This window comes from Meles meles, chromosome 17 (genome assembly GCF_922984935.1).
Source record: "Meles meles chromosome 17, mMelMel3.1 paternal haplotype, whole genome shotgun sequence".
NCBI classification, from domain to species: Eukaryota; Metazoa; Chordata; class Mammalia; order Carnivora; family Mustelidae; genus Meles; species Meles meles.
The window spans coordinates 51793958-51820128 of NC_060082.1; the positions used below are offsets into that span (position 1 = coordinate 51793958).

The 26171-nt window shown below is 48.0% G+C and overlaps 1 protein-coding gene across 7 annotated transcripts in view; it reads right to left on the reverse strand.

Moving 5' to 3' along the window:
• CACNA1E (calcium voltage-gated channel subunit alpha1 E) overlaps positions 1-26171 on the reverse strand; it is a 501197-nt gene that overhangs the window by 299199 nt on the left and 175827 nt on the right. For all 7 annotated transcript variants that reach the window (XM_045982501.1, XM_045982499.1, XM_045982497.1 and 4 more), the window contains exon 3: positions 16172-16438. In XM_045982501.1, coding sequence (XP_045838457.1) covers positions 16172-16438 — 267 coding nt within the window. The remainder of the gene's footprint in view (positions 1-16171; positions 16439-26171) is intronic.

Here is a 26171-nt window from a genome sequence, read left to right on the forward strand (position 1 = left end):
CAGAGCCAGGACTAGAAACCTCTGTGGATTTAGAGCCCCACCCCCTGAAAAGCTTAGGAATCTGTTATCAGAACAATCAAGTAAAACTCCCTGGTTTCCTGACTTGAAATGAGGGTTCTAAAAGAAAGACATCTTTTTATTTGAGTTTACTTCCTCCATGGGCAGACGACTCAATTGTTCTCAAGAGCCTATTTCTTAAGGTAGAATCTGGATGGTTTACCTTTCCTAAGGCCACTCACAAGTCCAGAAAACACTCTGAGATGAGTACTTGCCAGAGCTCCCATATGCTGAGACATGGTCTTGGTTTTATACTGGGCAGAAGCCCACTGTCTACTGAGAAGAGCACTATCAATTCATTTAGTTCTCTAACAACTCATAAAGGATTCTCTTTGGCAACATTTTTGGAAAAGCAGAACATTAACCATTGTTCAGAATCACTATTTCTCATTCTCGTTGGATCAGTGCTAGTTGGCTTCTCTTGAATTAACCTTCTCTTCTCCATTCCTACTCCTTAATTAAGTCCTCTCTTATTCATCACAATCCCTATTTCCAGCCTCCTATGCCCCAACCCAAGACAACACTAAAACACATACTTACTAATAAAAGCGTAAGAAGTCCTCAGAAAAGGACAAAGGAGCTAAAAGGAAGATGACTGAGCAGAGAAAGGGTACTGAGGAAACAAAGGAGGAAATGTGATCAAAGGATCCCTGGATTTAAGGGTCAGGAACCCTGAGTTCTAGCCCCCTTCTTGTCACCTGCTAAGAGTTTCTCTTAGGTCACAGTTACTCCGATAAACTATGACTCTGTGGTGGTAACAGGCAATATGATGGGAAAAGAGTGAAGGATAAAGGAGAAGCATCCATTACCACAATTGGGGGAAGCCATTCTGATGACGTCACTAATGAGGACATCCAACAATAACATCCAAAAATGGAAATCCTGGCATGCCTAGGAATACCTTGAAAGTGTCCAAAGCCGATGGAAACGTTTCTTAATTTTCAAGAACAGGAGCTCCATGACAAGCTGCGTTGGCCTAAGACTTCACTAAAAGATAGTTAATTAAAAGTTAGAATCCCCATAATGGTGGCTTGCGGGTGAACATAAAGCTGTTTTTCTATAAACCTACACTCTGTATGAGAGTCTGAGAGTCTTTCCCACAGCCTCCCTGTCCCCCCCAACTCCCATTTCCTTTAAAATCTGCAAAGGCAGAAGCATTCAGTGAGATGAAAGTTCAAGAAAGAGTTGTTAAAGTTGACTGCTTCACACAGTAACTTACAACTATGGGCATCCCGGAAAAGAGGAGATTTCTTTGAGGGCTGGGAGAAAGAAAACGGATTTTACATGCTAATATTGAAAGGAGAGGAGGAACTGGGATTTCCCAAAGGCCCTATGCAGAGCGATGAAGGAGTCTGGCAGTGGAGTTTCTGGTGAAGGGAAAGCAAAACAGCACAGTGCCCTAATTCCAACAGAAGCTTGCATTCCAATGACACAGGGCAAGATGTCTCAGATCCATTTAATGACGACCATGATGATGGGTAAGAGATCTTTCTTTGGTCTTCTCCCATCTACTGATGCTTTACTCTTCCATGGGTTTAGCTTCTCACCCAGAGGGTGCAACAGACACAGGCAAGCAGTTCACACTCATCCTAAAAAGATGCTCTGTGGGGGAAGTGTGGCTGCCGGTCTCTGGTCTGACCTGAAGCAGTGTGCTACAAGGGAAAGAGAGCAGTCCATGGAACCAGTGAGATCACATCTACCTGCCACCTGGGGCTAATCATCTGTAATATGAGAACAACATTCTCTTTACAGGGAACTAAATGACAGATGTCCCTAAAACACGCACAGAGTGTCACACAACAGGCATTTATTAAAGGCATAGTGAGGAATGGATGACACTCTGGGCCTGGATCATGGTCCCATGGAATGTCAGTAGAATTATTTGACAAAAATGCACGAAGGTAAGAGAAAACGAAAGGGTAAGTGTTATGACTGTGTCGGATTGTTCTGAACCCAGCCTGTTTCACAGCAGAAGTGTGGATAGCTGTTGGGACAGCTCTCATTTTCCGCAATCTCTTCCTTTGCTTGGCTCTCTTGAGCCTGTCTACTGATATTTGTAACAGAAATGAGCTCGGGCTTTTTGAGCCTTTGCATTCAGGGGTGGGCATATGCCACTCCCTAACCATCACCAGGGAAAGAGGTTACCCAGAAACTATGTAACATCCTCATCTTGGGTGGAGGGAGTAATTGTGATCCCCAAAATAAGTAAATATAGACATACTTAACTCTATGAGAAGGGAGTGTTATTTTGCCAAAAGGCTCAGATCCTCTGAATTCACGTGGGCCCATATTCCCGGGACCTGCCCCTGCCTTGTGTTACCACATCCGCCCACCCAGCCCACCTCCAGACAAGCCCACGCCCTTCAACTGCTCCTCATATCAACAGATCAGGAGAACACATGCATCCTTGAACATCCATATGGCTCAGTTATTTCATAAACACAAATTCCCATGCAAATACAATCCAAAGTTAGCAGAAAGAAGAGGCAATTCCTTTAACATTTTTTTAACTTCTTTTAAATCCTCCACCTGGTGTGCAGAAGCCAAGTGGTACATCTGAGTTCTCCATCCACATCCACGTCAGGGTCCAGTGCCCTCAGGGAAAATGTCCTCCAGGATCCTGGTCACGGGACCTTTGTCAAGCTCATTTAGGCAAGCGTGCAAGGGAAGCCATGGAGGTTCCTCCTCCCCCTACATCCCTCTAACCCTTTCAGAAGCTTCTTCCACAGTCAATGGAGTCCGATCCCGACTCCCTTCTCTGACAGAACAGAGATGCAGACCCAGAATACTTAGAAACTGAAACAGGCAAGGAGAAATTCACCGGAAGGCCAACAACCCCTGAGAAGGAGATCTGCTCAGAGGCCATGCTTGGACTCTAGGACAGATCCTTCCCCGTGTCATCAGTCAAGCCATCTGAAACCTGTGGCTACCGTTTTTGTACAAACAAAACCAAAATCTACTGTGTTTGTGTAAGCCGGAGGGTTCTGAGTATCTAATCTGCTTTTATGAAAAGCTTGCTGGGAAAATTCTGCCTCTTACTGCTCCCGAAGATATCTTTTCTGGGTTATAAATCCAGATGTGTCCTTAGGGATAGTATCGGTGTAAAATCGGTATTAGAAACACACAAAGAAAGATAGGTTTTCATGTAGACATTTTAAAAACTTATCTAAAAAAAAGTAAATTGGTAACTTTGAGACTGTGAAAAAAAGGCTCCTGGGAAGACCAGACACAGCCCCTGCTCTGAGCCAGGCTTCCAGCTCTCTCTTGCTGTGTAAGTGGGCAAATGAGTTAACCTCTCCACACCTTAATCCCCCAACTGTGGGGTGTGGAAACAAGAATGGGTGTCTCTGTAGAACGGCTACAACGAATCAATGCAATGATCTGTGGGATAAATTTAGCACAGTAATGTGGTACCTCATAAATACTAAATTAATATTAGCTCTACCCACATTAATGCTAGTACTCACTTCTATCATGTTTACAAAGGGCTCTCATATCCATGAGTCTTGCAAGCTAGGCAAGTAGGGAATGTGATTCCCCCCTCACACCTGAAATCCCTGAGGCTCACAGAGGTTGCAAAAGCAACTCGAGGTCACCTAAATGTTACGCGCAGCCGTGCTCAGCCTAAAACCTGACAAGAGTCAGAAGAAAGGAGATGGTATTACTGGAAGGAAACTTAACTGCAGGGGTTCATTATCGATACACCCAGTGCTAACCAGATACTAGTAGCTAAGCTGCAGTCACGGCTTACTACGTGCCAAACACTCTCCTAACATTTTACATGCGCTATCCCCCCTGACCTTCTCAAAAATCCTATTCCTGTTTCCATTTGATGCTTGAGGACTCTGAAACGCAGCAAGGTTAAGTTGCTTCCCTGAGGCACACAGCTAGAAAGTTGTGGAAATGGTACCCAGGTCTGAATCCAGAGGTCAGTTCTCAACCTTGACACTCTAATGCTTCCAAGCCAGAGAATGGTACATCCTAACAGTAAGGCAAAGATTTCACCAGCTGGGCATCGGATTAGATGATGTCTAATATCCCTTCAACTTTGAGATTCTAGGCTTCGACACTTCTATTTCCTAGTAAAGAAATAAAATATGTCTAAGTGAGTCTCTGAAAACGATATTTAGTGTGGACTTTGGTGAAAGTAGAACACTATATCCTAGCCTAAAATAGACATGAAATAGTCATAAAAGCCTGTATTGATTCAGCAAAGCATGCGTCACGAGTATCTTGTACAAAATTCTTACTGAATAAAGAAATAGAAGCTGGCTAAAGAATAGTGCAGAAAATTCAAGAAAAGCTGAACAGTCGAGCGCTGACCAATGCACTAATGACAAGCAGAAGGGAGGTCCCCAATTCTAACCATATTTGTACCAGTTACTCGAAGGAAAGTATAAAGCCCATGCTTATCCCATCTGCAGAGGACGTAGAGCTCCGAGCAGAGATCTCACTTACTGAAGAGCAGCGGCTGAAGACGATGTGTAGTAGAAATCACTTAAATTCTGGAGTCAGACCACTGCAGTTCAAGTCCACTAGTGGTGACCTCGGGCAAGTGATTTAATCTTCCAGAGTCTGTTTTTCTATATTTACAATCGGGATAATAGTTACCTCACTGGATGGTTGTTTTGTTTAAATGCAGAGAGTCTTGGGGCACCTGGGTGGCTCAGTGGGTTGGGCATCCAACTCTTGATGTTGGTTCAGGTCGTGATCTCAGGGTCGGGAGACTGAGCTCAGCGTCGGTCTCTTCCCCAAGCGTGCAGCTTGCTTGGTATTCTCTCTCTCCCTCTCCCAAGTCTCCCTCCTTGCTCTTGCACACATGTGGACACACTCTCTCTCTCTCTCTCAGATAGCTAGATAAATGCAGAATCTGAAATTTGATGAATGCTCACTGAATGTTAGTTCCCTGTCCCCACTTGTAAAGGATCTCTATAAGAAGGACTGTTGCACCAAAAGATAAAATGTACTTGAAATAAATATGAAGTCCTGAATTTAGACTCAAAAATTAAACTGAGAACGGAGTGAGAGAAAGCTAATTCTGTCACCAATTCATATAAAAGATCCAGGGTTTATTGCTGACGGCAAGCGACCTCAAGTCAAGTCTGAAGTACAATGCCATTTCTTTAAAAAGGAAAAAAAACAATTTAAAAAATTGTTTTAAGTTAAACAAATGTGCCAATGTTAATAAGCACTGATCTATGTTCTAGTAATTTAAAAACTAATAGATACTGTCCACTCCCTTCCAGGGATTTAAACCAATACTAAATCTATATGGTAAGTGTTACACTGAAGTAATAAACCAGGTGCCCTATAGAAGTACAGAGGAGGGAGTTGGTCTTAATCTGCCAAGAGAAATCAAGGAAGTCTTCATGGAGGAAGCGACTACTAACTACAGTCTTAAAGCCGGGGCAGGGGAGGTTGGGGGTGGGGGAGAAGACATTCCAGGCACTGGGAGCAGTAAGTGCACAGGCAGGGAGGCCTAGGAGAAGCTGATGCCTTCAAACATTGGCAGCCCAGTAGAATAGCTGCAAAGAAGGTGATTATGGTTGCCCCACAAGTAGAGTAAAGCACAGGAAGTCCTGAACACCTGGGTAGGGAAACCTTGCCCAGTTATAAAGCAAACTAATCACAGAACCCAGACAGGTACTTAGGTATCCTGAGTCATTATCTATTCTCTCTACCCCTGCTGTCCTTTACCTTAGCCACTACCCATATGTAGCTATTTAATTTAAATTAATTAAAATGAGTTGAGGGAAACTAGAAGGGGAGATGAACCATGAGAGACTATGGACTCTGAAAAACAACCAGAGGGTTTTGGGGGGGGGGAGGTTGGGGGAACCAGGTGGTGGGTAATAGGGAGGGCACGTACTGCATGGAGCACTGGGTGTGGTGCAAAAACAATGAACACTGTTACGCTGAAAATAAACAAATAAAAAAAAAGAAAGGAAAAAAATTCATTAAAATGAAATACAACTTAAAATTTGGTACTCAGTCACAACAGCCACCTATCAAGTGCTCAAGAGCCACATGTGGCTACAGGCGACTACATTAGACGGCCCAGATAAAAACATATATCCATCAGCACAGAAAGTTCTGGTCTGCCGCAATAATCAGTGCCATAGGACCTTAAGTGAATGAGAAGTGATTGAAAGACTGGGTTTATATTGCTTTATAGAACAGAAACAGGAAAAATAAAAACAATCAGGTGAAAGCTCTACGGAAGAATATTTCAATGTCCTACACCTTAGTGACAAGAGCACCCCATCACTGGAAGCTTGATGGCCGCCCATCAGGGGGATGGAGAAAGAGCTCCTCCATTGACGAAATGCTCTTTGGTTAGAATGTTTGTATTTTACCATGGCAGTCGGGCTGATGCACTAGTGCAAACATAGCTCCGTAGCTCTTTCACCTGGAGTTTCCATCGTACTTGCAGCTAAGGGATATGATGCTGGATTGGGAGTCCCTATACCTGATGGTTCAACAGCCCAACATCCCAGAACATGGGAACTTTCTAACATAGTCAGCATTGCAATCCATGGATCCCCTGAAATTGAATGCAAATTGTATGTGTATTTTTTTCAGGAAAGAAGAGTGCATAGCACCAATCAAATTTCAGTAAAATTTGTGATCCCAGTATAGAAAGCAAATCAACACTGTACTAGAAGACAAGGCTGTCCCAGTCCTCCAAAAAGAATCATCTAGATGTCATCAAGATGGCCACTAGGGTCATTCCCGACTGTAAAGTTCCATAGTGGGACCATCTAAAGACAATCACCCCGCAATTAAACAGTTCCAAGTGAAGCATCCCCTGACCTTGATCAAGGAGAAAAGAGATAGGACAAGTATAAAAGGACATGGAAACAACCCAAGGCACTAAAGTTGGATAATTCAGCCAGGCTGGGGAAGGAAGAAGAGAATCTGTCAACCTCTTCCTGAGATGCCCACTGGAAACTCTCTTGTAAATCCTAATGGCTCATTTTCAATGACAGCCTACAGACACACACGCACCCAGTCAGATGTAACACCAGCTTACAAGCTGGAGAACTTGCCCATTGAAGCCAAAGTTTGCTGAGCTATCAATCCATTAAAATATATATATATATATATATATATGACTGTTCTAATCACCACCTGACAGTATGATAATTGTTTAGAATTCATCTTCAGGCCCTAGAGTATTTCTAGAGCTGAAAAGGATTGATTTCTAGAACAATGCAGGGATTCTTCTGTTATCTGGTGTAGCTAGAGAAGAACACTTCGGTTAATTTAACAAAAAAAAAAAGTGATAAAGAGCTACTTTAAATAATCAATATGGATTATAATTTGCAAAAGCTCTGAACACAATAACGCGCCCACACCATCCAAACCATGTTGAACATGATGTAATAAATGCTTCATTGGCGATACTCAGAAAGCGCCATGGCATTTCGCCGTGCCTGGGGGCCGTCAGAACAAATCTCAATTGTTATTACACTATAGGTCTCTGGGTGCCAATTAATAAAGCGTTCTGTATAATAAAATGCCAGATAACAAATACCGTGTGCTTTTTCCACAGTTCGTATCAGGTCATACAGAAACTGGAGTGATCCCCAGCTAGATCCTGAAGCTTGTCGTTTCCAACTCCCAAATTTGCATGTAGTGACCCCACCAGCTATCCAGCGCCCTCACAGCCTCCTAGCAACCTCCTCTCCCCACGCTTGGGCCACCCCTGATCCTACAGGTCCAGGTCAGTGCAACACGAGGCATATAAGAGATACTTCAGTGAGGCTTTCTGTTGACTAGTAGTAACCGCCTAATGAAATCATCTAATGAAATTGTCCTGGCTGCTCGCTGCGAGCCAGGGTTGCACTAGGTGCGGAAATTAATTAGGGGCGTGTCCTGTGCCAGTTCTCAGAAGAGCCTGTTTTCCATTACACGGTGTTAATGCCATGTAGCAGCTACCATATCCCGGCTCCCAAGAGCATGCGCATTTGGATGGTAAAGTCTTGAACCCTCACTACCTGAACCCAAAGGTCGTGGCAAGGCTTCAGGCTGAGAGATGAGCGCAATTGGGGACGGGGCTTCTCCCCCCTGCGATTGCAAAACTGGCCTTCTCTGAAGGCACTGCCAGGCAGACAACAAAACCATGGCAAACAGTGGTTCTCAGAGGATGGCTCCGAGGCCAGCAGCATTCACATCATCTGGGAACTTGTGATAAATGCACTTTCCCAGGCCCTACTTCAGACCTACTGAATCGGCAAATCTGGCAGGAAGGTCCAGAGATCTGTATTTTAATACACCCTTCAGTAGATTCTGAGCCCCACGAAGCTTCAGAACCCCGTGATGCAGATGAAGTGGGCAGGGCATAGGTATGACTTCAGCACAGAGAGACTAACTGAGGCATTAGCTTTGATGCTGATAGACGTCACCGTCTGGAAGGCACAGTCACTGACAAAATAGTAGCAAAACAGTTGCCAACAGCACACAGCTGGAAATTGCCAGGACACTGGTGAGTGACTGCTGAAAATCCATTTCATGCTTTTTGACTCTGACCAGTCCCATGAGACGATGGTGTGGAAATTGAGAAAGAGGCACCGAAAGTTTGAAACACTTCAAACATACAGCCACGTCGCAGGTGGAGAAAAGCTAGTGAGGGCTAGTTTTCCTCCCCGTCCTGGTTTGCAGAGCCTCTCCTCTGGGTCGATGAGGCACACACCGTGCCTTGCCTCTCAGCCACAGAAATTGTGCCAGTGTCTGAGCCTCCGTTCCTGACATTAGTCAGAGCTTTTCTTCCTCTCCCCACTGATCTGTGACCCACCCACATCCTCTTCATACCTTCTCTAAAGGGGAGAGGATCATATATAGACGCCCCACTCCTGCCTTTAATGACAGAAGCCTTCAGAAAGGGAAGGCATACCTCTGACACAGGCTTTCCAAATTCTCTAGGGATGAGGGGGATAGATGCAGTACCAGTGCAGCACGACCAAATCCAGCAACAAATACAGCTCCAAAAGGATGCAGAGTTGCAAGAGCAATCCAAATCAACCACCCACAGGCAGAAAGACCCCACCTGGCATAGGCACCACACGGGGCCTCTCCCCGAAGCCCCTCCCTGGCTGGACCACGGGAGCCCGGAGCTGAAGCCTAGCCTGGAGGCAGTCACATTCCCAGGCTCTGCCCACCCGCCTTGGGGATGAGCTTTACCGCTTTAAAAACCGGTCCTTTTTTTTTTTTTTTTAAATATTCAAGAGGACTAAGAGTAGAACTGCTTAGTCCTACAAATTTGGAACCCAAAATACAATAAAAAAAGACACTCCTAAGAAGGACCCACTGCTCTCTGCCAGTGTCTTGGATAATTGACACTTTTTAGTCATTCAGCACCGTTCTCCTTAGTCTGGCCCATTTCTCCCTCTTAAGGACACACCTTCTGGCTGCCCCTTGCCTTCCAGAAATGGTGACATGGGGGCGGCTCCTCAAACTTTATATCCAAGGACTGGCCAACGATACAGGGAAAGTGAAGTGAACGTACCTGGGCTAGGCAGTGAGCAAAAATACACCACAGACATCTCCCTAAAGTAGGACTGACATGTAAGAAACCAACCACTACAACTGGAGAAGCCAAAAAACGCAGTGCAGTACTTTCTGTCCTTAAATATGAGTGACAGTGGGAACGTGCCAGTGAGCCTCCACACAAGCCCTTTCCGGGCAGGTCCAGAACGCTTGGGAAGAGAGGTACTAGCAGTGGTCACTGGTGTTTTTATCCCTCCTCGAAAGGGACTGCTTTAAAAGCCACATCGTGTCGATGACGGCAGAAGTGATGGGGAGTGGTACACGCTGATTTCAGTGGCTGCTCACCCCTTCAATTTCCTATGTGAACGCCCACTGAAGTCTGAAAAGAAACATTTACAGAAGCTTCCTTGGCTCTGCGGCTCAGCCCTTATTAGCATGAAGACCTGGGATGTCAAGAGCATTCAGAGCGACAAGGACTTGGGGACACAAATATCTTCTAGTTAAACGTGTTCTCTGAATAGAGGGGAGTAGCTGCATATTTATGGGGCACCCAAATGTACCAGGACTGGGTAGGAGGCAGTCATTTTAAAAACAGCAGGAAAAAGCATGTAATGAGAGAGCTCTCCCCTTCCCCTGCTACCTTTCTCTCGTGCCCCAGTCCCACGGCAACAAACAGGAGACATAGAGGGAAAAGGCGATCTGCGAAGTTGGTCCTCAGCAAGAGACCCTGCTTGTATCCAAGAGGAAGACAAGTCACCTTCCTTTTTCTAAAAATCCTAGGGAAAACCCACACATATAATGAATTATTCACAAAGGCTGAACCTAAAAATGAGAGAGGGAGGAATACAGAGAGATGGAAAAGGGACAGAGGACTGCACAAAGAGAAATCTCTCTCCTTGAATAAAAGGGTATTCATTACGGTCACGTCCAAGTTCCCTCTTTGACGTGTGTGTGGTCACTGATAAACTAAGATCAGCAGAGGGGCCTCTGGTGGCTGGCTTCCACGGCGGGGCTTCAGAGACCCGCAGCTTCCAAGGCAGATCTTCAAACAACAAAAGAGAGGCGACTGGGCTGCTGGTGGGACCCAAGGAGTCAAGGGTTTGCAGGAGTTCTGACAGCTTAGCAAATCTTGGCTCTGTTCTATTTTAACTAAGAACATGAAGATGGAAGGAAACCAGATGTTCCTATAAAGTAGGGGGAAAGCGGCAGAGTTGGAGGGGGAAGAAACCCTACGTTTTATACAGCAGTGGCTAAAAAGAGATCAGCAGTTCTGGATGGAGCTAATAATTCCAAAGTCTGGATCTCTCAGGAGATCAAAAGACCTGTTCTCATTATCTCCCTCCTCCTCCTCTAATTCGTAGTGTGCTTTCCACCTATGGCAGGGAAAGCAAGCGGAGGGAAGCGGAGACATGGTGACATGCAAACCAACAGACAACACTAGCAGGTCCAAGATATTTTTGTCTCCATCCTTCAGTTATTTCATTTCTGTCAAACTCCTTCACTCCAGCTTGCTTTCCAGGCTGCATCCCAATTACAACTGGTCCCCACAACAAGTCAAAGCCTGGTTTCCGGAGGAAATGTTACCCACACCTCATTTCAAAGACAAAGCCGGGGCACCTGGGTGGCTCAGTGGGTTAAGCCTCTGCTTCGGCTCAGGTCATGATCTCAGGGTCCTGGGATCGAGCCCCACATCGGGCTCTCTGCTCAGGAGGAAGCCTGCTTCCTTCTCTCTCTGCCTGCCTCTCTGCCTACCTCTCTGCCTATTTATGATCTATCAAATAAATAAAATCTTAAAAAAAAAAAAAAAAACAAAGACAAAGCCAACAATTTGGAGACTGTCCTGGGAGCCTCAGAAAATGAAGACCTTTCTCCAGCAAGTTACAGTCACTATCGGCTTCGCTGTCTGCATCTGTGCCCAGGTACACAGAAGATGCAGAGTCTTTCTGCATGATGTGATCATAGGATATAATTACAGACTTTGTCCTTGTTAGCTGCCACCCTCTGCCCTAACCAAGGCCCTCTGACTCATGATCCATTAGCTTACATCAAACCTGAAATTCTTGCCAAGATTACAGTCTACTATCCCGCAAGGTGCTGTATACTTACAGGCAACCAGAGCAGGAGAAAAGTTTATGCCAAAATGGGAGATATGTGAACGAAAGCTTTCAGTAATCCTCACCAAAACCCTCCAAAATAAACAGGCAATTCACAATGGGAAATTTGCCATAATAAAGCACATGACCTCTGACCCAGAGCCAAAGTCCTTTGAGGCTACAGTGAAATGCTCTGCAGCAAGAAATCATGGACGAATATCTACAAGTTCATTATAATGAGATTTCAGCATCTCAGTGGCTGCAAACATATTTGATCTTCCTACTTCAGACCTTGTACATTTCTGCACGAAACATGTGATCCCCTCCTGAGAAGACCCACAACCTGGCGGGGGCAGGGGGGGAGGGGAATCTCCTACTCCCCATCAAGGGCACGAGTCCCCAAATCAGATATCCCATTTCCTCCCTTATCTGCTGACCTTAAAAAAAACGCCATCAAGTGTGGGGCATCTCACAAACCATGAGGGAGACTTTGCATTGTGTCCACAGAGTAACTCAGCCTGGGCATGGAAGGGGGAGAGCCGGTAAGTTTACGGCACAGTGAACCTGTGAGGACAATCAGAGCAGCCAACTCCCTGAGGAAAAGAGAATCCTCTTGTCATTATATCTATTAGATGAACAAGAAAGAAATAGTGGCATCATATAAAATGTAATATCACATTTTAAATCCAATTAGCATTTGCAAAAAGGTTATGGTATCCACTGCAGAAAAGAGTGCCATAAGAAAATAAAATTATCTCCCTATGCAGATGTAGCTTCCAAGAAAAATGAAACACATTCAGAGTGGGCTGTAACTTACCACCATCTTTCATGCCAAATCTGGGTTATCTTGGGCATTTCTTTCCATAGGAACTAGATTTTCCTATTAAATAATTGGAAGAGATTGACCCTCCTGCCCACCCAAGCCAGAGGGTCCTACGAGTATAAATTAAATAATTCCTTTCCCTGAACTGATCTTTTCAGGCCAATTTGTTAAAGACCAGTATTACGCAGTATGAAGAGAAGCTAACATAGCACACAGAAGTGCTCATTTCCCCCTAGCTCCACAGAGACTTTCTACAGCCCATAAAAGATGTATAAGCCTCAAAGACATAGCATACAGATAACCAAAGTCCTCAAGCATGTTACATGTTCATATGTCAGTTCAAAGCAGGCGGTCTTAACCCATGTCCTGAACAATCTTCCTTTGTTTTCAAATACCCAGCCCTTGACAAACGTAGAGAAGTACTCCCCAGACTTTAATGTCCATACTAACCACCTGGGATCTTATTAAAATGCAGATTCTGATTCAGTAAAATCTGAAGTGGGGCTCTGAATTTTTAACAGGGTTCTGAATTTTTTTTTAGGATTTCATTTATTTATTTGACAGACAGAGATGACAAGCAGGCAGAGAGGCAGGCAGAGAGAGGAGGAAGCAGGCTCCCCGCTGAGCAGAAAACCCGATGTGGGGTCCATCCCAGGACCCTGGGATCATGGCTTGAGCCAAAGGCAGAGGCTTTAACCCACTGAGCCATCCAGGTGTCCCAGGGTTCTGAATTTTTAACAGGCCCCCAGGTGATGGGGATGTTGCTCTTTGCTCTCTTTGAGAGGCAAAGCCCTAGAAGACTTAGTTGACCTAGAACTAAGTCCCCTCCCTTCAGACATACTGAAATTTCTGAAGGACCCCATTAAAATAATAGCTAATGTTTACTGGGGAATTAGGCAATGTTTTAGGAACCCAACATATTTTAGGTCATTTAATTCTCCCACTAACTCATGATTATCACCCTCATTTTACCGGTAAGGAAACTGACTCGCAAAGTAAAGAAGTAACTTTTCAAGGTCACAGAGCTGGGGAAGGAACTGGGATGTGAACTCAGCCAGGTTCCCAAGTTTCTTGGTAACCACTGCTCACACTGACTCCCAGGAAGAAAAAGGGAGAGATTTCTGGAAGCTGGATGTCTAGGTAGGACGGAAAGCGAATCTAGGATCTCAGATGCAGTACTGGGGAGAAGACGCATAACCCACGGAAGCGCAATGTTTCCACATGGTCACCACCGGAGGCAACATGTATTTGTCAGTCAGTCACGTTGCACAGCGAAGAGGAAAAAAAGCAAACCTGGTGTATTTTAAATTTTCCAACCGGGCTCCTCTACACACACCTTAGCAGATGTTTTCTAAACACTGTTACAACAGCCTACGTGCTGTGGAACCGCTGTGAAACTTCCAGCTACGGGGACAGAAGAGACCCCCGGGACCCGGTTCTCAGCTCAAGCACCGAGTATGATGCTGAAATCAACTCCCTGTTCTCCCCTTCCGCTCTCTTTGGTCCATGCGGACCAAAGACAAGGAAAGGGCGGGGTAGAAACCACTGTCGCACCTTGCGCTCGCAGCGCCTGGTAGAAAGGCGGCGTCTTTGCAGCGGAAGCGAAAACGTGAAAGCGCCCGACCGCGTGGGCTCCCGGTCTCTGAACTGCGCTTGATTTCCCAGCCCCGGAGCCTGGGCCGGGCCGGAAGTGCCCGAAGTGCCGAACCCGCGGATCGCGGAGCCGCGGACGCCTGGGGAGTTTCGCTGGCGCTGTCCTAGGTGCCAACGATGGCTGCTGGCACACTTTGCCACCCGCGGCGTGGCTGGGTGGCTTTGTCTACCGCAATGAAACCGGAGGGCGCCTGAGTAAGCATGCCCCTACGAGGGGGGCACAGTAAGGCAGCACCTGGAAGGTGGGAATTTTAGAGAATTGTACAAGGCGGATGGGAGAGCGGGGCCCCGCTGGAGAAATCGGCAGAGCTCTGAGCAGAGGACTGTTCACAGCCCAGCCGCAGCCTGCAACATAATGAGATCTGTCCGCTTTGTGCAGCACACCGGCAGGCGGGACTGCGGGGACCGGACCCTTCCTTCTCCCCAGTACCCCCACCCTAGATGCCTTTAACTCTGGCGGGCACAGAGTGACCCCGAATCACTCTGTGGGGGCGGGAGGAGGAGGGGAGTGCAGAGAGGAGGAGAGAGGAAGCCCAGCCAGGGGTGGTTGTGGGAGGATTTGAGCAGCAGCAGGAAGAATATCTGCTTAGAGATGCTCCTTCGTTTCTAATGAGGGGTGCTGCCTAGAAGCACCACGCGCCAGCCAATGGCAGTGCTGCTGAGGCAGGGAACTAGGGAGGAAGGAGGGGAAGGCCAGAGACTGGGGTGGGGGTAGTAGGGAGATGCCCAGGCCCTGGGGGAAGCGAGCCACGTGCCTCACTGATACTAGAGACCCAATGCAGCTCCAGCTGCCTTGCTGGCTGCTGCACACCTGGAGGGTGGGGGTGGGGAAAGAGGAGGATGGAGAAGAAGAGGAGGGGCCTCCTTTGCAGGTGCATCCTTCCCAAGAAATGTCTTTCCATAAGTATCAAAGTCCCATGTCTCCAAACCTACCCCCATATTTAACACCACCCCCCTGGCTTGCTTCCTACCAAGCACCCTCCCCACACCCACCAACCCGCAATTCCTAAAGACCTTGCCAGATGCCCAAATTCTTAGTGAAGAACAAGGCAGTGAGATGCCTAATCAGCAGCCTGCATTTGGTGCACTTGATTGAGCCTGCAAAGGCCCCTTGGATGCCTGTTCACCCTGACACCGCCACCATCAGAGCTGCCCCCACCAGCTCTTTGTGGAGAGCAGTTCGTTTGGAGGTAGGGAGAGACAGATTGCTTGCACACCCCTGGGCTCGGCGGATGCAGCCCTCAGCTGAAGAATTCAGGCCCAGCCGATCAACCTGAATCTGGGGTGCTCAGCTGTGTCAAGCATTCAGAGGCGGGGGCACCCAACCCCAGACTAAGAAAACGATGCGCTCTGACGAGCTGTTCTTCTTTGGCTGAGAAGAGAACTCCAACTCTGAGCCGTCTGGGCTGTATCATTAGAGATTGCCTCCGCTGACACATTCATTCACTCCACTCTCAGTGGAACTTAAACTCAGTCCCCAGAGTTAGCTGGATCCCCAGCCAAATGGCTGCTTTATTTATCCATTTGTCTATTTGTCTACAGGGTTTTGGCCCAGACTCTTGAAGCTTCTGAACTGATAAATCCCCCAGGGAGCCTTGACTTCCCCATGGGCAGGGTGCGGATGTCTCCCCAGCTGGTGCGGATGGGGACAGAAGGGGTGGCTTTGAGGGAGGAAAGAGGGGAGTGAGTATGAAAGGAAACCATAAGAATTAGGGGCAGCCCATTCTATGTGAAGGGCCTGGGGGCCTGGGAATCAGACAAAGCCCAGCCCAGAAAGGGGCAGACACAGCAACACCATGCACTCAGGGACGCTACAGAGCTCCACATAGGAAAAATCAAAAACCAAAAGTCTTACCTTGAAAAGCACTAGTGCACACACTGGCCTCTACAGCACCAAGCTTGCCCCTCGGGCACACCGGAGTAAAGAGTGCGTTTCAGCAAAGGGGCAAACTGGCACCAAGAAGAGGATGGGGGATAAATCCCATGCTAGATTTCCCCCCTTACCCAAACAAATGCAAAGGGGGAGAGGGGATTTATGGTGGGCAAGAAAGGATATGGCCAATCGATGAGCTTCTTGGCGTATTTCCTGACAATGTTATCTTCTCCGAAGATGAACAGGGATCTGTTGACGGTGAAACAGTTCTGCCGGACGGGAATGGGGTTGTACAAAGCCATAGTCCGCGCCCTCTGCGCTTTCGACTGCTTGTAGGCGGCCGCCGGCCCCGAGGCCGGCACCGGGGTTCCTTGCCGGTTCCTGCTCTGGTCCGAGTCTCCATCGCCCGACCCCGGCCTGCCGACCACCGCCTCCCCGAAGCGAGCCATCCTGAAGTTTAAACAGACAGAAGACACACAAAGGTGATCGCGGCCGAACACCCGCACACAGCAACAAGCAGAAAGACACACGGAGACTCAGAGCCGCATCCAGACGAGCGCGGGGACCACCGCCTCCGGGGAGCCTCGCGAGCTCTTGGAAGAGGCGGCAGCAGCAGCCCCGCCGCTCCGAACTGTTGAATCTAAATACAACCTCTGCGAAGCTCCATTCCTCAAGCAGGAGAAAAACGGGGGGAGGGCTTGGGGGTGCTCAGTTTCTGAAGGCAGTTTTTTTTCCTCAAAATGCCAGTGTGTGGTGGCATTCGGGGACTGAAGAGGAGAGGGGTGGAGTAGACCGCTCTTCAAACACAGCTCTTCTGGCAGACGCACCACCTAGTTCTGGAAGAGAGGCAGGCACCGGCCCGCTAGGTAACAGTGTGGTGATTTATTGGGGGTGGGGGGTGGGGAGGAAGGGAAAAATGAAAACAAAAGAACTTTAAATTTCAAAAAAAAAAGGACAGGGTTACGGTGACATGCTTTGTAACGCCAGCCCCAGCAAGTCCATCTAAGAAATTCCACAGCCAAGACTTGGGTCTTTAAATCTGCCAGCACAGACGCATCCAAAGGTTGACAGAGAGGGAGGGGGGAGAGCGGTATTGAGGTTCCTGCGCAAACCGCAACGCCCAAAATATCAAAATAAGAAGTCAATCCAGCCGGAGAGGGACAAACGACTTCAAAGCTCCTGCGCTTGGGATAGAAGTTGAGCAGGTTCCAGAGAGCAGCGAAGCCCGAGTGCCAGCATCCTGCCGGAGCGCTCGCCGCCGCCGCCGCCACCGCCTCCCCGGATCAGCATGCAACAGCGATCCGCGGCTGCGCCGGGGCGAGGGCGGGAGCGGGAGCGGGAGCGGGAGCGGGAGCGGGCGGGCGGGCAAGCGCCTGGGCGAGCGCTGGGGCGAGGGAGGAACAGGTTGCAGGAGAGCCCAGCGGTGGCCTGGCACGGGAGTTGACCAAGGACCGAACTTCCTCCGGAACGGCTCGGTTTCTTCTGCCCGGACAGCCCCACTCCTGGGGAAGCAGAGGAGAACGTGGGGAAGGAAAGGGGAAGGCGAGGAGGGGAGAGCGAGCGGAGCGCAGAGGCGCTGCGAGGCGCGCGCCGGAGCGCCAGGAGAAGCGGGGGCGGGGCCGGCGAGGACAGAAGGGGCGGGGATGGAGCCGGAAGGACCCCGGCCGACCGCGGCTGCAGGGGCCTAGCGAGCGAGGCTGGTTTGGCTTATAGATTTATTTAGCCAGAGGGCAGGGGGCCGCCGCTGCAGAGCGTCCCCAAGTAACGCTGAGAGGACAGGGGCGGGCACAGCTGGCGGCGCGGCACAGTCCCCGCAAGAGACACGAGCCCAGGCCCGGCGGGGGCGCACACGCACGCGCGCACGCACTCGCGCCTGCCGTCCCCGCCGAGGCAACCGCCGGTGCTATGCCCCGCGCAGTGCCTGCCCTGGAGGGTAGTCGAAGCCTTTGCGCCCTGCGCGCCGCGCACCGGGGCCGCGTCGCTGCTGCTCCTCACCTCCCAGTCTCCAGGGAACGCTGCCCAGGGATTTCCGCAGAGAAGGCAGCACCCTCTCCCCACCTCCCCACTTAGCAACCCGCAGGCCCCGCGAAGCACGCTAGGACCTCTGGGGGCTCCGCACTCTGGTGTGGGTGCCAGCTCCGCGTGGGAGCTTCTGCCCTCCCCCTGCAAATGCGATCTGGGGCGGCCTCTTGGGCTCGGCTCTCGTGGAGCCCTGCGCATCCATTTCTGGAAGAGTGATCCAGATACTGGGGCCGTAGATGGTGAGTTTGGGGCTATAATAACCCTTCCCAAAGTGTTAGCAATCGGGGGGAATCCTCCCACCCCTATCTTTTACCCACAAATCCGTTCCACTGACTTCCTGAAACCCACTCCATTAATGAAGAAAAAAAAAAAAACCCAATTAGTATCTGAGCTGCATAAATGGGAAAGGTGGACTCCGAGACCCGGAGAAAGAGTCCCTAGGTTTGGTGACCAAGCCCTTCTCCACAGGTGACTCAGTGGTTTTAACTGAGCACAGGACGAGCCACCCGCTCCATGTCTACACTTTCCTCCTTTTTGCAGTCCCAGGCTCAATACACAGCTCCATCCAGCTCCTCCCCACCTGAGCAATGTTAGAGAAGGGGAAGGGGGCTGCTGAGGAAGGAAACAAAGAGTCTGACCAAAACCGGGAGTCTGGAAACCATGGGTGAGTGTGGATTCACGTGTGTGAAAGGCAGTGTCTCTGTGTGTGTGAGATTAACTGATGGGAAGGGTGATGACATCTGAGTGAGAGGCACGTGTGTTCCTATGTATATGTGCCTGCGTGTGGGCAAGGCCACGTGAGCACTGACACAGGTCTGTGTGAGTGTACATGTGAAGGGAAATCCTCTGGGTCCTGGAAATTCCAAATGAATGGTGGTGTCCCTGCTGCCCTTGGGGCTGCATGTTGACCTCTAGATTCAGGGCAGCCCATTTCAGGCCAGCTGAATGCAAGGTGTGTCCATTCTAAATAGGATTTTGATTACACATTACTGCCTTACTCTGTCATTCTACTTCCCTTAACTGGAGGGACCTTTTCTGTCTGGATACCTCATCAGAAGTGAAAGGGGAGATAGTACTGTGACCCACAGGGCCCCACCAGCCTGTGTAGTCATTTGCAAGGGACACAAGTGGCTGTCTCACTAAGCCTGTGAACTGCAGATTAGAAAGGGCTTGCAGAAGTGATCAAACCCATGCTTTCAGGCAGGATCATAATCTGGAGCACAAATTTCACTCACATCCATCATCTGACAAATATTTTTGAGCACCAGGCACTGTTGGCGCTGAGGATGCCAAATGAACAAAATAGATGACAAAAAAAAAAAAAAAGTGTCTTCTTCTTGGATTAAATTAGATTCTATGACCTTACCAGCCAGAATGCTTGATAGACCTCATTCTCACACGACAACTTCACCTCTTTTTCTGGGTCCCGGCCTTAGCAGGCGTCAGAGTGGTATGCCTGTTTGTTCCTGCTCAGAGGAAGCGGGGCTCTCTAAGCTTTAGCTCCTAGAAGAGGTTCTTGGAAGATCTGGAACCTCCAGATCTGGGTCTTCAATGCCACCCACTCGGCAGAGAGGCGGTACTAAGTTCCCTTCCCTCTCTCTACAGTGTCCTGTGTTCTATGTGGCTATTGTAATTCTTTAGAGACCTAGGCTTTCCCAAGACAGACTGTTACACTTGGAAATGTGAAGACTCAGTGGAGTTGAGCTTGCCCCTTGAGGAGACAGGAATCACAAATGCACAGGCTGGGAATAATGTAGACCATGCTGGAGAGTGTAAGTACCTCTGTAGGGAAGTTATAAATGGGGAATGGGGGCGGGGGGAGAAGCCGAAGAGGAAAGAGGCTAACATGATGGCATGAAAGTCTTTGGGAATTGACTTGGTCTAAGGACAGTAATGGTGGGATGGAGGCATCCTCTCATATTCTCCATCATCTCGAACACCATCTCCCACCCCCCACACACAGCTCTTCAGAACTTGGAGATCTAACCACGTCTCTCATGCTCTCTAATGCTCCCATTCTCCCAGCCCCCAGAGGGCTAGAATTTTAATGACTGAAAAATATTTCCTTTGTGTTCAATAGTTTTCGGTTTACAAAAACCTCACAACAAATCTCTGAGATCAGCCTGGCAACCCAGGTGTGATGACTCTGATTTGATGGGCAAATTAGCAGAGCTTCAGAAATCTTAAGTAATTTTCCCTGGGCTTCTAAGAGATCTTCGGACTGCCACTATATGTCTCTTTCTAATAACCAGTCCGATCTCTGGTGGATGGTTAACAGTGTAATTCCAAATTGTTCATTGTCAAGAGAAGAAACTATACAATCATGCAAAACCTATGAGAATCCTATGCTTACTGTCCTCAAATTGAATTTGAGCAGTAGCCACATGCCCCTGGGGCCATGCTGGGAAGAAGCTAAGCTAGGAACACAATGTACTGCCCTCAAGATCCAGGAGGATCCTTGGAAAATACCGGAGGTCAGGTCATTGCCATAATGCTCTTCATGAGGGAACTTGGTGGGCATTCTCCTAACAAGTGTCCCTCCTTCCAATGTCTTCTTAAAGACCCAAATATGGAAATGCAGAAAATCAGCATTATGGTCATAACTCTGGAAACCGGTTTCCTAAAATCCCTTTCCAGCCCATGAGAGACAGTAGCCATATTTCCCTGTTGTCAGAGCACCATCTACTGGTCACTTGTGAACACGTCACCATGAGCCCAGTACCTGGCAGCCCAGCACCTGGCAGCCCAGCACCCCTAGACATGCTGGTTATGACAACCTAGACAAGAGGTGACTTCTTGTCACCAGCTCTCTACTCCCCTGTGGGACTTTGTGGAGGTCCAGGCCCCAAATTTCACATTGCAACTGTCCCGTCTCACAGTACTTGGAAAGTACACCCCCACACACTGGGCACAAGGTCAACACGCTGCACACACACACACACACACACACACACACACACACACTATTCACGCACAGTTAACATGGTGCAACCAGATGGTTTTCTGCATGCATGCTTTTCTGCAAGCAGTGGCCTACAAACTAGAAACCCAAAAGGATCTGAGGAAGCAAGTGAAAAACTTTCCTAGATTAATCCCATCCAGATGGTTTAATCTCAAAGTGTTCACCCTGTAGCCCCTCACCTCCAGTGTCCCATCCAAAATGCAAGCAGGAGGGAGGGCAACTGGTACCCTCCAGTCTCCTTTGGAAAGGGAATGAAACCAGTTAGCCCAACCACCCCACGCCCCAGACCAGGGCCTACAGTTTATACTAAGCTGGACAGACATAAGCAGCATGAGTGGAGAAGTACTTATCCTATTACCTTCATTCATAAAGCTCTTCCCAGATCTGTCGGGCCTTGGGCCATCTCTGCATGAGGTTTCAGCCTGTTACTGCAGTCTGCAAATCTGGCCTCTTCCAAAAAGCATGCGCCCCTCCCACCAGCCTGGCTTCCTCATCCTCCCTCCCCCCACTGCCAGTTACACTCCTATAGCTTATGGTTAAGCTATCAGATCCCCTTTTGTTCTATTTTCCCCCTGTTGAGCTTTTCCAAGAAATAGACTCTTATGCAAAGCAACTCTAAGGAACAGAATGCAGAGAGGATTTGGGAGTGGGTTCTTAAGAAAAAAGTTGGCAGGAGACCATGTGCAAATTCGCTGCAGAGCAGAGGAGCGTTATGGCGACGCAGACATCTTGGGAATCTGGTGGCTTCCACAATACCTTACAGCCCTTACTTGGGTGAAAACGTAACTCTACATCCTTATGTAATGTCCATCCCTAGAAGCAGCATTTCTCAAACCTATGCCTGAGAAACCCCACAGCTCTAACACTCGACCGGCTAACTATAGATGTGCAAATTTTGCTTAAAAAATGTTTTTAAAACCATTCATTTATGACAACTCAATATTTCCTGGGTGCCAACTGTGATAATGTTATCTCTCACTGCATCTTTGCTGCAGGACTGTGAGGCACATTCTGTTATCTGAGGTGCAAAGGGTCGGGGACTTGTCCAAGTGCACAAGGGTAGGGAATGGCAGGGCTGGGTCTCCTGGTAATAAGGTCAGGACTCTAGACAATCCGTGGCCACTATTAGCATAGTGCATGTCAAAATCGTGTTTTCCTTGCTAAAGAGTCCAGGCAAAGGCATGATCTCGGACCTTGGAGAGGTGGGGTGTGACCCTGAGCCAGAAAGCCTCCCAAAGTGTTAAATTTCAAAGAAAGCACACCACCTGTCTCTGGGCTCTTATGAAGATTAAGTTAGTCGATACGGGTAAGGCTCTTAGAACAGTCCCTGACATACAACAGGCTCTACATGCGTGCTTGTTAAGTACATTTCAACAGTGGTAGCTATGACCACAGTACCACGTAACAAACCACGTATCAGACAGCTTTCTATTTTGGAAAGCGGACGGTGGACGTGCAGCCCAGGGATGACTTTGGTATTTAACGCGGTGGACAGAAGAGCAGAGAAACACGAGTGTCTGAGACTTGGTCAGAAAGACAAATGGGGGAAAAGAGAAAAGAAAGAAAAACATTAGAGACCACAGTGCTAAGAGCCCAAAGACCTTGGTACCTGGGACAGAGCTATATTTGTTTATTTATTCATTCATTCATAAGCCCATTTCATGCTCATTTAACCCTTTTAATGTGTCGGGCATTTTTCTCAAGATTCTGAGGCTCCAGGATAAATTAGACATGGCCACAGTTAAGCCTCTGAGAGCTTACATCTGAAGAGAGACGAGGGGGGAAACATACCCATGAAGGGCTCTGATACGAGGCAGAACGTAATGTGCACCCCAATACACTTGATCTTAGCCAAAAAGCTGAAAAGCGATAATGTGCACCCCAAGGTGTACACAGTAAAGGGGAGAACGGAGATGGGAGATATCCCCTCCGATTGGAAGCAGCCAGAAAAACGAAAGAATCAGGGAGCTCCTTTGAAAGAGAGGGCTCCAGAGGTTGTGAGAAGCAGCGGGGAACAGCAGCATGGAACACGAAAGCCTGGGCTGTGGAGAAAACACCAGAGGCAGGGGACTGATTAACCAGACCGCATGTTTATTGCATTTCTGTGTATCTAGGATCTTAAAAGTCCTAGTATTACCCCTTCAATCCTTATTTTCCCCATAAGGTCACTTTTCAACGTGGACAAGAGTAAATATATTCAGCCTAACAAACATTAACCCTTATTGGGAAAGTCCTTTTGGAGCTTCCATGTTTAACCCCAGACATCAAAGGATCCCCTGCCCCACTGCGGCACCTCTAACACCCATCCTCTGGATCCAGCCCTTCTTCCTGGTCGAGGCCAAGTGCAGCCGCGGGACGGCTCTGCAGAGCTCCAGCTCTGACTGGCGGGGGGTGAGCGGAGGATGCCTGGGCATCTCGGGGTGAGAACAACCGACGGAAGCACGCCCATCCATCCACCCCCTTGGCCTCTTGACTCAGAAAACAAAATACAGCCCACACAGTGTAAAGCTTGCTCAGCCTGGGTGGGTTCCGTCTGATTCATTCATTCAGCAAACATCAAATGAGCACCTTCTGTGTGTCAGGCATGATGTCAGGTGTTAGAGCACAGGAGGCAGTCCCCGGGATGAGCAGGTGCCTGAGCTTTAACCTGAACTTGCTGGTCTTAATCCATCCCCCACACTTCACTCTTGAAGACAGCGTCGGGATAGCAGGAAGAGCAGTTCAGGGCTGAAACAAAGCCTAGAGGAACCCTGATGGCCCAGAGAAGGGAACTCAGTCCCACCACACCCACCAGTCTTGTCTCTTACAGGACTCTTTGGGTTGGAATCATCAGCAGAGTAAGCCACCACCTGTCCATCACCACACCCTTTCTCTCCCACTCTCTCCTACACTGAGCAGCTGGTTACACCCACCTGGTATAAAATAATCAGAGTGAATAAGGCATTCCCATATGATATGGACTTAAGGCCAGTTTTGAAATGTGCACCTGGGCAGGCCATGTGCTGGTTCTGCCCCTTCCCCTCCCCTAAAACTATACTAAGACCTCCCCTGACCTCCGATGGTTCTTGTTTGTCCTTCTCTTTTTTCTCCTTGACTACTCTGTAGCTTCTGCTACCAATGACCCCCCTCTTTCTCAGAGTTCCCTTCTTCTAGCATCCCACCTCCCATTTTCTCATGGTCCATGCCTTTTCCTGCTCCTTTTATCCCCCTCTTTATTGTGGGAGTCCCCCAGGGGGCTGTTCTTAACCCCTCATCTTCTCTGACATCTTTTCTTTTCAGGGTCACTTTCAACCATCCCCCCTGCCTCCACATCTAGTCTCAGCCTTACTTTTCCACCTCGTTTCCAGATCCAAATGTCCAACTAAGGACTGTCCACCATCTCAAATGCAATTTGCCTAAAAGTGAATTCACTGTAATTCCTTTGAAACAATCTCCCCTTCAAAAATTCCAGTTTCTAATGAGGTGACATCATTCTTTCTTGTCAGTCACTTAATTTCAAGGGTTTCTTGACACCTAAAAAATGGCCAAACTCCTTAGCCAGTTGAAGTAGCCAGTTTAGTAGGTTGAATCTGAATTCAACCTACCCTTCTAACACCATCTTCGAATGTACCGTAGGGTCAACAAAGTGACAACATGTCACACCCACTCCTGCTCAGAGCACCTGATTCAGACTGACCCAAGTACATCCTTCCTCTTTTTTTTTTTTTAAGATTTTATTTATTTATCTGACAGAGAGAGATCACAGGTAGGCAGAGAGGCAGGCAGAGAGAGAGGAGGAAGCAGGCTCCCCGCCTAGCGGAGAGCCTGATGCAGGGTCCAATCCCAGGACCCCAGGATCATGACCCGAGCCGAAGGCAGAGGCTTTAACCCACTGAGCCAACCAGGCGCCCCCAACATCCTTCCTCTCTTCTGTTTCTTTGACTCCTAGGTATCTTTCAAGGTGTGGTTCAGTTCAATTCTGCCTCCTCCACGAAGCCTTCCATAACCTCTCCAATTCTATCTGTGACCTCTACCTCCTATAAACTCACAGAACTTCGTGTCATTCATGCAGTACCTTGTTTACTTTCTGACATTGTTGTCATGGGTATAACTTCACCACTGAATTCCTACTTAACTTCTCAACCACGTCTGCCTTATCTTCTTCACTATGGTGTAAGCTTCTGAAGTGTAAAGGACATACTTTCCCCTTCGCTGTATTACCTGGAGTGTCTGCATTAAAACAGCCCTTTACTAAAAACATCATCAGTGAACGAAGCATGGAATCTCCTGCAACTTTTTTTGGTGAAAAAGAGTTTTAGCATCAACTGGTTTGCGGGTTCCTGTCACAGAGGCTGCCCTTCTCCTAACACATTCTGGCTCTAACTCTGAGTCTCTGCTCCGTTTTCAGCTGTTTCCTGCTGTTCTCCCTGGGTTGAACGTTCATCCTCCCCTGCCTCCCTCTCCTTCAAGGGATCAGATGACTCTCCTCAGGAACTTTACCAGCACAATAACCTCACCCTCATTTTATCAATCATCAAATTACAGGGTTCATTCTCTTATGAGGAATATCTTCACTCTTTAAAAATATAAGTGAAATAGGATTTGGGGAATCACCTATTTAAAAAAAAAAAAAAAAGACATTCAGACCCCCCCCCCACATAAAGAATATTTCCAGATCTCTTTTCACAGAATATAAAACAGAAGAATAAACTTCTGCTTCAAAAAAAAAAAAAAAAAAATCTTGGGGCACCTGGGTGGTTTGGTGGATTAAGCCTCTGCCTTCAGCTCAGGTCATGGCCTCAGGCCCCCGCATTGGGCTCTCTGCTCAGTGGAGAGCCTGCTTCTCCCTCTCCCTCTGCCTACTTGTGCTGTCTCTGTCAAATGAATAAATAAAATCTTAAAAAAAAAATCAACTATAGTCTTAAACTGGTTCTATCTCTTCTCTCTACAAAAAGGCAAATGTCATCTTTGGACTTCTTTCCCTTACAAAGAATGACATGTGGAATACACACACACACACACACACACACACACACACTTTTATCTTTGTGCAAAGACACACACTCAATACTGATCTGATCTCAAGTTCTGCCAGCCAACTGTATAAACATATAAAGTAATCTCGCTATGCTGTTGGGAGCTTTCAGACAGGCCTAATACATTATATTTAAATGGGAAGAATTACAAGCTCTCTTGAAGATTTATAAATATTCCTAATGT